The sequence below is a fragment of the Centrocercus urophasianus genome, unplaced genomic scaffold, assembly GCF_019232065.1.
Source record: "Centrocercus urophasianus isolate 14NV4802_14NV808 unplaced genomic scaffold, USGS_Curo_1.0 seq_28, whole genome shotgun sequence".
In the NCBI taxonomy this organism is placed as follows: domain Eukaryota; kingdom Metazoa; phylum Chordata; class Aves; order Galliformes; family Phasianidae; genus Centrocercus; species Centrocercus urophasianus.
This window is the reverse complement of record NW_024884844.1, coordinates 1-11,833: the sequence shown is the minus strand read 5'-3', so window position 1 is coordinate 11,833 and position 11,833 is coordinate 1. Positions and strand designations below refer to the sequence as shown.

The following is an 11,833-nucleotide window of genomic DNA, read 5'->3' as shown; positions in this document are numbered from 1 at the left end:
AGCTCCAGGATCCTTTGCTTTGATCCTGTGGGGCTGGAGCTGCTCAGTCAGAGGGAAGGGAACCAGGGCTGGGCTGAGGGTGCAGCACACTGTGACCCCCCAGCACAGCCTCATCTCCTCCCCTCTAATGGGCTTTCCATGGAGTCAGCTCCTAACCTGCTCCCAGGGTGACTGGATAAATCAACTGCTCCTCCTAGGACCTCGGGCTCTAATTAATGTCAGCTCATTAACGAGATAACAGCCATTTATTACCTTGTCTCGCTGGCTGCTGATTAACCCTTCCCCAAAGCAGGGGGTGGCAATGGCACGGGGCAGGGACAGCAGGGACGGGTGATGTCTCTGCAATGACGCCCAGGGCACCTATTGAGGGGGCACAGGTGAAAGGACGGGCAAGGAGGACCTTTCTAGGTCTGCAGAAGTGGCTGAGTGAGGAATGGATGGGACAAAGTGGTGTGGCAGGGGGTCCACAGATTAAAGCTGCCAAGCACCTGGGTTGTCACCATCCCCGTGCCTCAGTGTCCCCAAGTGGCCTCAGAGAAGAGCACATCCAAGACCCAGCACTCAGCCACGCGGTCCCAAAGCCTGGCCTGGCAGAGCAGTGAGGGGGGGGTATCTGCCCCAGGGAGCTGGGAGCCATCTCTGCCCTTGACCTGTGTCTGGGCAGGAGCAAGGGTCTGAGGCACAGCACCTCCTTGCAGCAGCGTGCTGCTGGGATAATGCTCCCTTACATCAATCATGCTGCTCGGTGGCTCCCTATTAGCGGGAACAGTGGCTGGTTAATCAGGCTGAGGGCTTCGGCTCGTTAAGCTGACACCTCCGTTGCGAGAGTGAGCCATGGGGGCACACAAGGTGCCACTTATTTATTTTCTTCTTTCCCAGGGAATATATTAAACAAATTAAATTCCTGGAGTGTTGGCTCAGCACAGATCGCTCTGCCTGTTCCCAGCGCCAGCCCCCATCGCTGCTGCGGAGCCCCCTCTGCAATAAGACACAGCCCCTCTGTTCCCACATTGCCCCCATTCTGTGCTGGGACCACTATGCGCACGGTCTCTGTGCCCAAACATCCCCTTCACCTTCTTCAGGATCAGTCACCTCCTCAAAATCTAATACCCTAGAGGCTTCAGATGCCAATGCCTTACTGCTGGCTGCATTTCAGCCCTGCTCCAGCTCTCTTTGGGATGATGAGCATGGATGGGGGGCTTGGAACAAGATCATCATTTGATTACTTATTGAGCATTTGCAGCTCTACCCTCTGCCACCACCTTTGCCTTCCCCGTCCTCCCTGCAAAACCTGTGGCAGCCCACTCCATCCCACTTCATCTCATCCCATCCCATTGCATCCAACCCATCGCATCCATCCCGTCCTATTGCATCCCGTCTCAATGCAACCCACCTCATCCCACTATCCTCATCCCACCCCATCCCACTCCACCATGCCCATCCCTTCACAGACTCTGATCCCTTCCCCTCAGGTGCAGTCTGTCAGCACCTCCTCAGCTCAGGAGCAGTCCCACCCTTTGCTGGCGAGGGGGAGGTGGGGTGGCTCCCTAGAGGTTAGCAAAGGATTAGAAATAATTTAATTTACCTCCCTGTTTGGGCACATTTGATGAGCTGAAAGGCCCCTTGTCAAGCAGCAAATCCATCTTCCTCCAGCTTTACATCAAATTTCATTCACTAATTAGAAACTCCTGCCCCAGAGTGTGCTGTCTCCGCCCTGGCCACCCCTTCTCCCCACCAGCACCATTATGAAAATAAATCGTTCCATTAGGTGCATTGTTGTGGTGGTGGGGCCCAGTTATTAGAGCGGGAGGGAGGGCATAGGGTGATTTATTAAGGAAAGGGTCCTGATTAAAGCCTTCCTCATCCCGCATGCTCGCACAGTGTGTCCCGCTGTCCTGCGTACCCCACAGCCGTGGGGAAAAGGACAGAGTGGCACGAACAGTGCTGCAGAGATCAGGGTCCTGCCCCTGGAGCTGCGGTGCTCCAAAAAGTCATTAAGAGAAATTAAGCTAATGGAAGTGAGATTGGAGGCTGGAGCAGACTGGAGCTGCAGCATCCAGTGGTGCTGGGGGGGGTGATGAACCCCTTCTGGCCCTGAGATCCCCCTGCATGGGAACTCGGCCCCACTCTTGTCCCACAAGCAGAAGATGCTTGTGGGGTGCTCACTTCTTCCCTATGGCAATGGCTCCCGAACCCCACTGGGAGCCCAGTGCCGGGCTGGGATGGGAGCACGGCCACAGCAGAAGGCTCTGGAGAGAGGGACAGACGGGAGGGCCGGGGAAGGGGCTGCCCCCCACTCTTGTTAACATCGCCTGGCCTTGTATCCTTTTCATGGCTGTGAATAGGGGGTGGGACCTCTCCTCCCCTGATGTGGGGCCGGGAGGGGGTTAAGGTGCTCAGACAGGGCCGGATGGGTGTGGAACGACCGTGATGTCCCAGATGGCGACGTGTGGGGGGGTTCCCCCACCGCCACATGCTCTTCCTCTCTCCCCCGCCCACAATTCATATGGTAATGTGGACAAATTGATGGGGAGACAGCCATTGTGGTACCCTCCCCGACCCGGCCCTTCTGCCGGCCACCCACCGGCATCCCCATCCATCACCAAGCAGCGGCATGAGATGGAACAGGGCACCAGTGGGACCCCACCACCAGAACTGGCATCGTTTTGTCCTCACTGTCCTTGCCATGGGGCTATATGTGGCTATGGAGGAGCACATGGGGCTTCAGGAGGAGAAACAATCCAAAATCCTATTTCTGGATCCCCTCCCTTCCCCTTGCTGCCATGATCTGGGACCCTCCCCACACTTCCCTGCTCCCACCCTATGGGAGGTGGGACCTCCTTTGGCAGCCCGCTGTACTCACAGCATCCTCTAAAGGGGCAAAGACCATTTCCACCATGCCCACCTATACCCATCTGGTCTGGCAATGCCCACAGAACCACAGGGCACAACAGGCACAGGAGGAGTCAGGCTCAGCACTGGGCTGGTGCTGAGATGGGGAGGAAAGTATGGCCAGGGTGTCTCCTCTGCCCCACAGCTCCCGCCTCAGGCTCCCGTCATGCAGCCCCTGATTGAAATCTCACTCCATAAAGCGCCTCTCCAAGGCCTGACCCCAGGGCCCTCTGGGGACCAATTTGTCCTTCCCTGTAATAAGAACCTAATTAAATTAGCCATGCTGCCTCATAGAGCCCTTAAATCAGACGTTGTTGCCATTGGATTGCTGTACACTCACTGTGCTACAGGGTCTCGGGAAAAACCCTGCTCCAACTCCACTATGGGATCGAGGCAGGGATATGCGGTGGATATGGGGCAGGGGTGCACAGACAGACAGGTATGGGCAGGGCAGGAATGAGGAACTGCTGGGATGGTCCCCACAGTGAGCACGGGGCATGGGGTGGGATGGAGAGGGGATCCCAACAGCTTAGGTGTACCCTACATAGAGCATCTCTCTCCCAGAGCTGCCGGCCCAACTCAGCATGCTTTGCTCACCCTGGGGGCTGCAGGCTGACCACATTGCACCCATCATGGGGCTGCCTCTCCCCACACCACAGCTCGCAGTACCCGCCTGGAAGATGACAGATTTATTGGGCCATGTCCCCGACCAGGAAAGGTACATCCAGTGAAGAGACAAAAGTACACCTGCTGTCAGCTTGCTTCACCCTGGACAACAATCACAATCAAAACTGTGCTTTAAAATAATCTTTAAATAATTTCTGCTTTTCATTAAAAAAAAAAAAAAAAAAAAAATCCCCCCTCCCAAATAAACCAGCTTGCCCAACCCTCCCGTTCCCCTCTTACCCTGCACGCGCCCATGGTGCCTCTCGGCTATGGTACATACAAAGAGCAGATAAATAAATAAAGAAAGATGTGTGACTGTGGCTGCGGCTCTGATGGGACCCCCCAGGCCCCCAGAGCAGGCAAGCAGCAATGAGATACCCTGAGGGTGTGGGGTGCTGGGGTGGGAGGGCAGCACCTGGGGGGTTTATAGCATTGGGTGCAAATGCAGGGATTTGGGGCTAAGCCTGGGGGAGGCGAGGAGGGAGATGCTTCCTCTGTGCTGCTCCTGCAGGGCTGCATCCCCGGGATGCAATCCCAGAGCAGCTCCCCCATGCTATTACCCTGTCCCTGCAGTCAGGATGGCTGTGGTGCTGCCTTTGGGTCCTGTTTCCAAGCCTGCTGCCCTGGCAGCACCCATGCAACCAAGTCATGGGTCTCGTGCCACATCCATGCCATCCTTTCCATACAAGGCACTGGTTTGGGTGTGCCTCTCTTTTGGTCCCAGTACCCACATTCCCTTCCTTCCAGCTGCCACAATCCAGGGATGGGAATGGCATCACCGCAGAAAGCACCCAGAGCTGCCTCCCCAAGCCTCCCCATAGAGCTGCAGCTACTGGGAGCCCTGGGTACAACCTCTGGTCCCCACTCCCCAGCCCTGCACACACACACGCACATCACACGCACACACACAAATAGCAGCATGTGGATCCCACCAGCAAAGGGGCGAGGAGGGGGTGTGCAGGGCGAAGCCTCCACGGCTTGGGTGTGGATGCAGCCCCCCCAGCCCAATGTGGGCACAGCTGGGGGTGGGTCACCGCACTGCCACCTCCTCCGCCGGCACACCCTCAGCTCTGGGCCTGGGGCACCCCCAGTGGGTGGAAGCTGTCGGGGGGCAGCAGCATCCTGCCCAGGCGATAGAGCAGCCCCGAGTACCAGTGCACACCGTCACCCTGCACCCCCGGTCCCCCCAGCAGGCTGTGGTAGAGCCGCAGCGGCCAGAACGCCATCTGTGCCAACTGCTGCTCCCGCACCAGGGCAAAGCATGAGGCCACCACGTCGTCCACCACCAGCGTTCCGTGTTGCGTCAGCGGGGCATAAGCCCCCACATCCGTCCGGCCCCGCACCCCCACCACTTCGGCGGGCTGCAGCCCCCCTGAGCCCACCGCCACCAGCACGAAGTGTCCGGGCTGCACATGGCTGGCGAAGGTGGGGCGGAATTGGGTGGCGGGTGTCGAGGCATTGTCTGCCACGAAGAGCAGGTGGGTGGGTGTCAGGGTCAGGCGCCGGGGTGGCTGCCGCGTCTCGATGATGTGGAAGGTGGTGAGGGCACGCGGCTCCTTGTCCAGGAAGGCGACGAAGTTGCTGAAGGTGGGCCGACCTGCCCCATCCATCGCCAGCACTCGCTGGCCCGGCCGCAGTGCCCACAGCGGGGTCCGGACACCGTTCTCCAGCGTCGCCAGCGCCCGCCCAGGGAAGCAGCCACCCGTCTTCGCGGCAGCCGAGTGCTCTGCACAGGGAGAGAGCAAAGGAGAGGGTTACCCGTCTTCAAGACCCCTAGCATCACCCCACAATGCGTGGAGGCCCCGTGCTGCCCGGCAAGTATAACGCTGCCCCGGCATTGCCGATGCGCACAGCTCCCTGCACACAGCGCCACCTCTGCCATCACGCTGCCAAGAGTACCGAGCTGTACCTGCCAGTGCCTGCGACCCACTGCAGTGCTGCTCTGCAAAGCAGGGCCCCCAAACCTGCTGGCACAGGGAGCACCCAGGGCAAAGGGCAGCCCCAGGGCAAAGGGCAGCGTGAACACACAAGGCAGCGGGGGAGGCACATAAAGCTGCAAACCCTGCACTGTGTGCCCAGGGTGTGTGGGAACTGCCTTCCTGTCCCCTGCCTGCCTGGGTGCCACTCAGGGATGCAGTGAGGAGCAGCGGTGGGGTGCAGCATCCAGCCCTACATGTTGTCCCCATCCCACACTGCAGCCCCCTCCTCCTGCCTGCTGCTCACTCCACCCTCCCTGCACCCCCTCTCTGAGCTGCAGGGAGCTGTCACAGCTCACAGCCAGGACAAGCCACCAGGCTGTCAGACAGGGAACACTGTCCGACCCAGTTAGGGAACGCTGGCTTTCCAAGGTGTGGTGTTCAGCGCCCGTAGCAGCCCTCTTTCCCAGTCCTCTCATGTTCTATGTGATATCCTCCCACCACTGGGGCACCTTGCCCAGGATCCAGCCCCAACCAACTCTGCTCCCAACCTAACCCAGCAGTCTTCCCCCAAGATCGCACAGCCCCCAGCCCCCAGCCCCATGAAGAGAGTCACCCATCTGTGGGACAGAATCCTTTTATTGCTCAGATGAGGTGCAGTGTCTGCTCTGCGCCTGTTCCCAGCAAGGGATAGGTCCCCAGTCCTGCACCCCACATCCCCAGGCAGGGGCTGGCAGGAGAAGGGGGCACCTGACAGGAGCAGAGGCACAGGCACCGGGCACGGAGGGGTGCACGGGTGCAGGGGGACCCAAAGTGACACAATACATACACCAGGCCACGTGGCCATCCATACAAAAATAAAAGCCATTTACTACGAGGCAGCCCAGCTGCCCTCTGTACACAGCGCTGGGGGGGTTGGGATCAGCACTGCACAGCCTCCGCCACACAGCCCCGGGGTTTCCTTGGCTTTAGGGATAAATACGGGGGATCCACATTCATGGGAGATTGCTGCTGTGAGCGATGAGGCTCCGACCTGCCCCCAATAGCCTTCCAGGAGCTCGGGGCCCCGCTCGCGGCATCTGTCTTCCATCAGTCCGGGGGCACTCAGAGCCTCGGTCCTTTTCTAGGGGCACAGCCCCACTCCTCAGGCCAGCCCCCACGCACCGGGGTCACGGTCCTCGCTCCGGAGCCCGGCCCCGCTCCTGTGGCCAGCCCCACGGGGCACCCCGGGATGGGGGAACCCCGGCGCTTCGCCCACGCTTCGTCCCTCTGCTGCGGGGCCGCGTCGCTCCCTCTCTGCGCCGCGGTGGCCCCACGTCCATCGCGGGCCGTCCTGGCATCGGGGATGGGATCAGCGCGGGGGGACCGGCTGCCGTCGGGGGGCGTCGGGCCGCTGGGCGCGGGCTAGGGCGGTAGGACAGGTACAGTGCGCTGGGAGCCCGGCTCCGCGGGTGTGCGTGGCCGTGGGCGGACCCGGCGCTGCGGCTGTCCCCACGCACGCGCAAGCCCACGAGCGGTGCGGAGCTCTCCCGACGCGTCCCGGCAGCCCGCATGGGTGCCCCGCGCCGTGCGTGGGCCGCTGCTGCCCTCTGCCGCACGCAGCCAGCGCGGCCGGGAGGGGCCGGGGGTTGTGCGGGACCCCGGGCACGGCTCCTGTCCCCCCGGCGGCTCACCCCACACCGTCATAGCCTGCAGAATCGCTTTTCGCGGCACCGCCCGAGAAGCGAGCAACTCCAGCGAGCACAGCGCTCAGTCCTGTTCCCAGTGTCCCGCAGCCCTCAGCATCCCTCCACAGCAGGGGCCTGATTGCAGGACACCTTTCTGGAGCGTCCTCGTCCCACAGTGGCCATGGGACAACCCGGGGTTGGCTGGGGGCTGCTGCGGAGAGCAGGGCTGGATGGGGACTGAGGGATTGCAAGGGTATGGGAGGCAGAAATGATGGGTACGTGGGGAGAAAAGGGTGTGTAGGGTGAGAAAAGGGTGGAGAGAGTGGGCTCTGTCAGGGAATTTGCCCCATGGCACTGCTGAACGCAGAGCTGTGCCTCACACCCTGCCCCACTGCCTGGCACAGCAATCCCCTAGCAGCACCCCATCAGCCAGCCAGGCCCACAGCACACTGCAGCATGGGGCCGTCCCCCAGCCCCGCTGTCTTCTCCATCCTTACCTGACTTGACGGAGCAGTGGATGTGTGCCTTGGACTCGTAGTAGACCCAGTCAAAGCCGGCCTCCACGGCCAGGCGGGCGAGCATGCCATACTTGTTGCGGTCCCTGTCTGATGTCGTGATGTCCACGGCTCGGCCCTCGTAGTGCAGCGACTCCTCTGAGTGGTGACCGTCCTCATCCCAGCCCTCTGTCACCCGCAGCTTCACCCCTGGCCACTGGTTCATAACAGAGATGGCCAGGGAGTTCAGGCGGTCCTTGCAGCGCTGCAGGGTGGGGAGCACAGTCAGTAAAGGGCTTTGGGGTGGGCTGTGCTTCCATCACTGCCCCAGGGGCACAGCGGCCTCACAACCTCACCCATCCCCTGCCCACATGGGGTGAGCCCATTTCCACATGTCCCTTACACAAGGGCTGAGGAACAACAACAGGTCCTCAAAGACTCACAGCTGGTGGCCATAGGGGCCAGGCGAGCAAGCTGTCTGGCTTTGTCCTGTTTTTTTCTCACCCCAAAGCACCCCTCGGAGATGCAGCCCTGACCACTTCCCCCAGCACAGCAGCTCCACTCGCAGCTGTGTCACGGTGGGGACCAAACCTGGTCCAGCTCTGCAGGTACAGTCTGCACTTTAGGTCCCTTCTCTGACTGTAAGAGGGATGGAGATCAGATTGAAAAGGTGCAGAGAATGTGATACGGATGGTACTGAGGTGCTTCTGGATAAAACAGGGTGGGTGGACTATGACTGCACAGTGGGGGCTATAGGAAAAAAAAAAAGAAAGGACCAGATGTGGTCCCATACGAGGTAAGTCCTGGGAAGCATTAAATGACACAACAGGATAGCAGGCTACAAGCAGACTGTGGGGGATGCTTCATACAGTCACAGCCCGGTGCTGGATCTCCTGCTGCAGAATGTCACACTGGCAGCATTACACTCAGGTCATGAGAGCACCATGGAGAGTATGAAGCAAGGCCACAGACCTGCTGCTGGGTGCCAGGAGGCTCAGAAAGGCCCTCACACTGCAGGAGCTGTCCCAGTAGATTTGCCCTCTCCCTGTCCCCCATCACCTGTCCCTATCCTGGGGTGCTGCTCCAGGGGAACTCCACTTGCTCTTGGCACAGTGTGAGCCTTGGGGAGGGCAGTGCCCGGCAGGCCTTTGCTCCATATGGGGCAGGGGAGCGCCTCTACCCTCGTCTCGTGGCTCCCTGGGCGTGGGGAGATAAGGCAGGAAGGTGCTGGACAAACAGTGCCCAGGGGAGGGGAGGAGAAGGGAGGGGAGCGACTTTTGTCCTCAGCAAGCACCAGCGCGGTGCCACTCTGCGCAGACACGAGGACTCCAGGGACCCCAGTGAGAGGGTTCGGGGCCGTGCCCTGCCGAAGTGAGGAGCCCCTCTTGTCATACTGCGTAGCTCCAAGTGTCCCCTCACCCCCTGCTTTGGGACCCTCTTGTCCCCCTCCACCTTCCCGGTGCTCCCTACAGGAGACGCATGCGCAGACCGAGACCCTCCAACTTCTGTCCCCCGCCGGGACGCCGCCTGCCACTATCCCAGGGACCAGCCACCTTGTCCCCAGCGGTGTCCCCGCAGCGCAGCACCAGGCTGGCGGCGTCCCCGAACCCCGAGCCGGGCGGCCCTGCCTGTGCCCTCGGTGGCCAGCAGGTGTCAGAGCGGGTAGGGAGTAGGAGGGGACCGGAGGGCCGCAGGTACCGGCGGCGAGGAGCGACGGGAGGTAACAAACAGGGAGAGAGAGGGAGAGCAGGTGGGATGTGCAAGGAGCGGGCAGGGACGGGCAAGACAAAAGAAGACCCTGGGAATGTCAGGCTGTGCTGAGCGGAGAGCTGCTCTCTGCCACCCGGCACTGGCTTCACTCCTTTCTCATGCCCAGACTGTGGGCAGGACAGCGTCCCGAAGCAGAAGTCAAACGTTTTGGGAAGGACTGGAGGAAGGACACAGCTCCGGGTCAGGGCAGAGCCATTGGAAAATCCGGGACACTGCTGTGCCTATCGCCTCAGCACTGGGATGCAATGAGCCACAGCTGCCCCCGAGCACAGAGCACTGCCAGGAGAAGAACGGTCACCCTACATCTGCCCCCAGGTGAGGTTTATTCCAGAGAAAGCCAAAAGTCCCACCGTAAGCTCCACATGAGCAATTCATCACCTCTGCAAAGATGGTCTCCAACCATGAGGGACTGCGAGGGGTGATGGGGAGAGATGTGGGGTGGGGACACTGGTGGGAGCAGGGGGCTGGGGACATTCCTGGGCCAGGCTGCGGGGAGAGGTGAGGCGAGCTCTGCCTCCAGCCTTATCTCAGCACCTCCGAGTGGGACCAGCAAGAGCAAACACACTGGAATTCTTGAGGAAGATGAAACGATAAAGTAAAGGCAGGCAGAGAGCAGCTCTACCCACCCCCCAAAGCAGGCAGCATCTTCCGGCTGCCTGGGACACCCAGACCCTTGGACTTGGGGAAAGAAAACAGGTTTGAAGTGAGTCAACAGCAGTAAAAGCCAGGGCACTGGGGGAAGGGATGAGGAGTTGGGTCAATGGCTTTTCCCAGCCCATGGCAGGGCACGGTGCATGAGCTGTTACGTCTGGGAGCATCTCCCACAGCCAGGGGCACAGGATGAGCCCAGAGGGCCGTGGGATGGAAGTGAGCTACCGGAAGTCATGCCATCTCCTCAGCAATGGAGACAACCCTCAGGACACTGTGATACCCGCAGTACCCTTAGGTCACAACGACTGGCAGAGCTCACTGCTTCCTCAGCATCCTTGGGCACAAAGATGTTCTGCATCGGGTCTGCAGGCTCCAGGGATTAGCGACTTACAGGGGGGACTCAACCCTTCAGCTACATTCCCTGGTCTGAAAACATCCCTGTGCCATAGCCCTTGAGGACCAGCCCTTGGGGCACACAGGGTAACAGAACTGTCAAGCCAGCAACCGCGCTATTCTCCTTGTCACCAGCACCTCGGGCAGAGTCCATGGCCAGAGCCCGGCTCAGCTGCTGCCACCGGGGCCATCCCGCTCACACGCCCATCCCCAGCCCTGGGGTGCAGCAGGCACCTGTCTGCTCCCCGCCTCCCCCAGCAGCTCGCTCGGGCTGTAACCCCGCACTGAGGCCGATGACCAGGTTTCTTATAGCAAGGCCGTGTGGCTCCTTATCTGCATTCCTGAAACCCTCAGGCATTCTCCTGGCAATATTAAAACACAGAGTAACCTTCGTTCATCGTCACCCCCTCCACCCGCTGCTGTCCTCTGTCCGCCCCCCTCCTTCCCACTGGTTCAGAGCACTTTGAAGCTGAATGCAACAGCAGAACATTTGCAACAACAGATTGTTCCCTTCTCCATACCCAGGAGGGGCAGCCCCATGCCAGGCACCCTTTACCGTCCTACTCTGAACACGAGGGAACCTCCTGCTCTGAACACTGAGGTATAGCACGGGAGACAAGGACAGCGAGTGGGATAAACTTGTTGCTCTGCCCACTCGTCGCCAGCATGCTGGGCTCCACGAGCTTATGCTGTGACCCCCAGTACGCAGAGCAGAGGTGCACAAATAGGATAGGCACAGCGGAGCAGGGGACTGCCAGCCCAGGGGACAGTGGGACTCGGTTCGGGGAGATAGCAGTGCAGCACGCGAGCAGCTCGGGGGTACCAGGCACACCTTGCGGTGTAGCAGCCGTGGGTGCTGCCACCTCGGGGTCCGGGGTGCTGCCGGCTCCGGCTCCGACGCGCCCAGCCCCACCGAAGGGGCAGAGCAGCGCGGCGAAGCAGGGAGATGGATGCCCGTGCGGCACCGGGATGCCCGGGGCAGGATGGGGCGGCCGCAGCGCCGGTCTCCGCCTCCCGCCCGAACGAACGGGCCGTGCCGGCAGCCCGGTGCCCGCAGGTACCCGGCGCGGGGGGAGAAGCGGGCGGCGGCGGGGCCGTACCTGGGTCATGAGCCGGTCGGCGCCGGTGTTCTCCTCGTCCTTGAAGATGATGTCGGGGTTGTAGTTGGGCGTGAGCTCCTTGAAGCGCTCAGAGTTCCGAGCGATCTTGCCCTCGTAGCGCCCGCTGGCCCCCAGCGTCTTCTCGGGCACGTTGGGGCTGAACTGCTTGTAGGCGAGCGGGATGAGCTTGCGGGGCGGCCGGCGGCGGCTGCCCACCACCCTGCCCGGCCCGCAGCCGCGCACGGCCGGCGTCAGCAGCAGCGCGCACCCGCTCAGCAGCAGCA

The 11,833-nt window shown here is 61.1% G+C and overlaps 1 protein-coding gene across 1 annotated transcript; it reads right to left on the bottom strand.

Moving 5' to 3' along the window:
* Nucleotides 1–3,566: 3,566 nt before the first annotated feature.
* IHH (Indian hedgehog signaling molecule) lies at nt 3,567–11,828 on the bottom strand (the record flags this gene model as incomplete). The annotated part of the gene is made up of 3 exons (XM_042827288.1): nt 3,567–5,284; nt 7,639–7,900; nt 11,550–11,828. Coding segments are annotated over 3 exons (1,203 nt in total), but the record flags the coding sequence as incomplete, so codon positions are not given.
* Between the last annotated feature and the right edge of the window lie 5 nt (nt 11,829–11,833).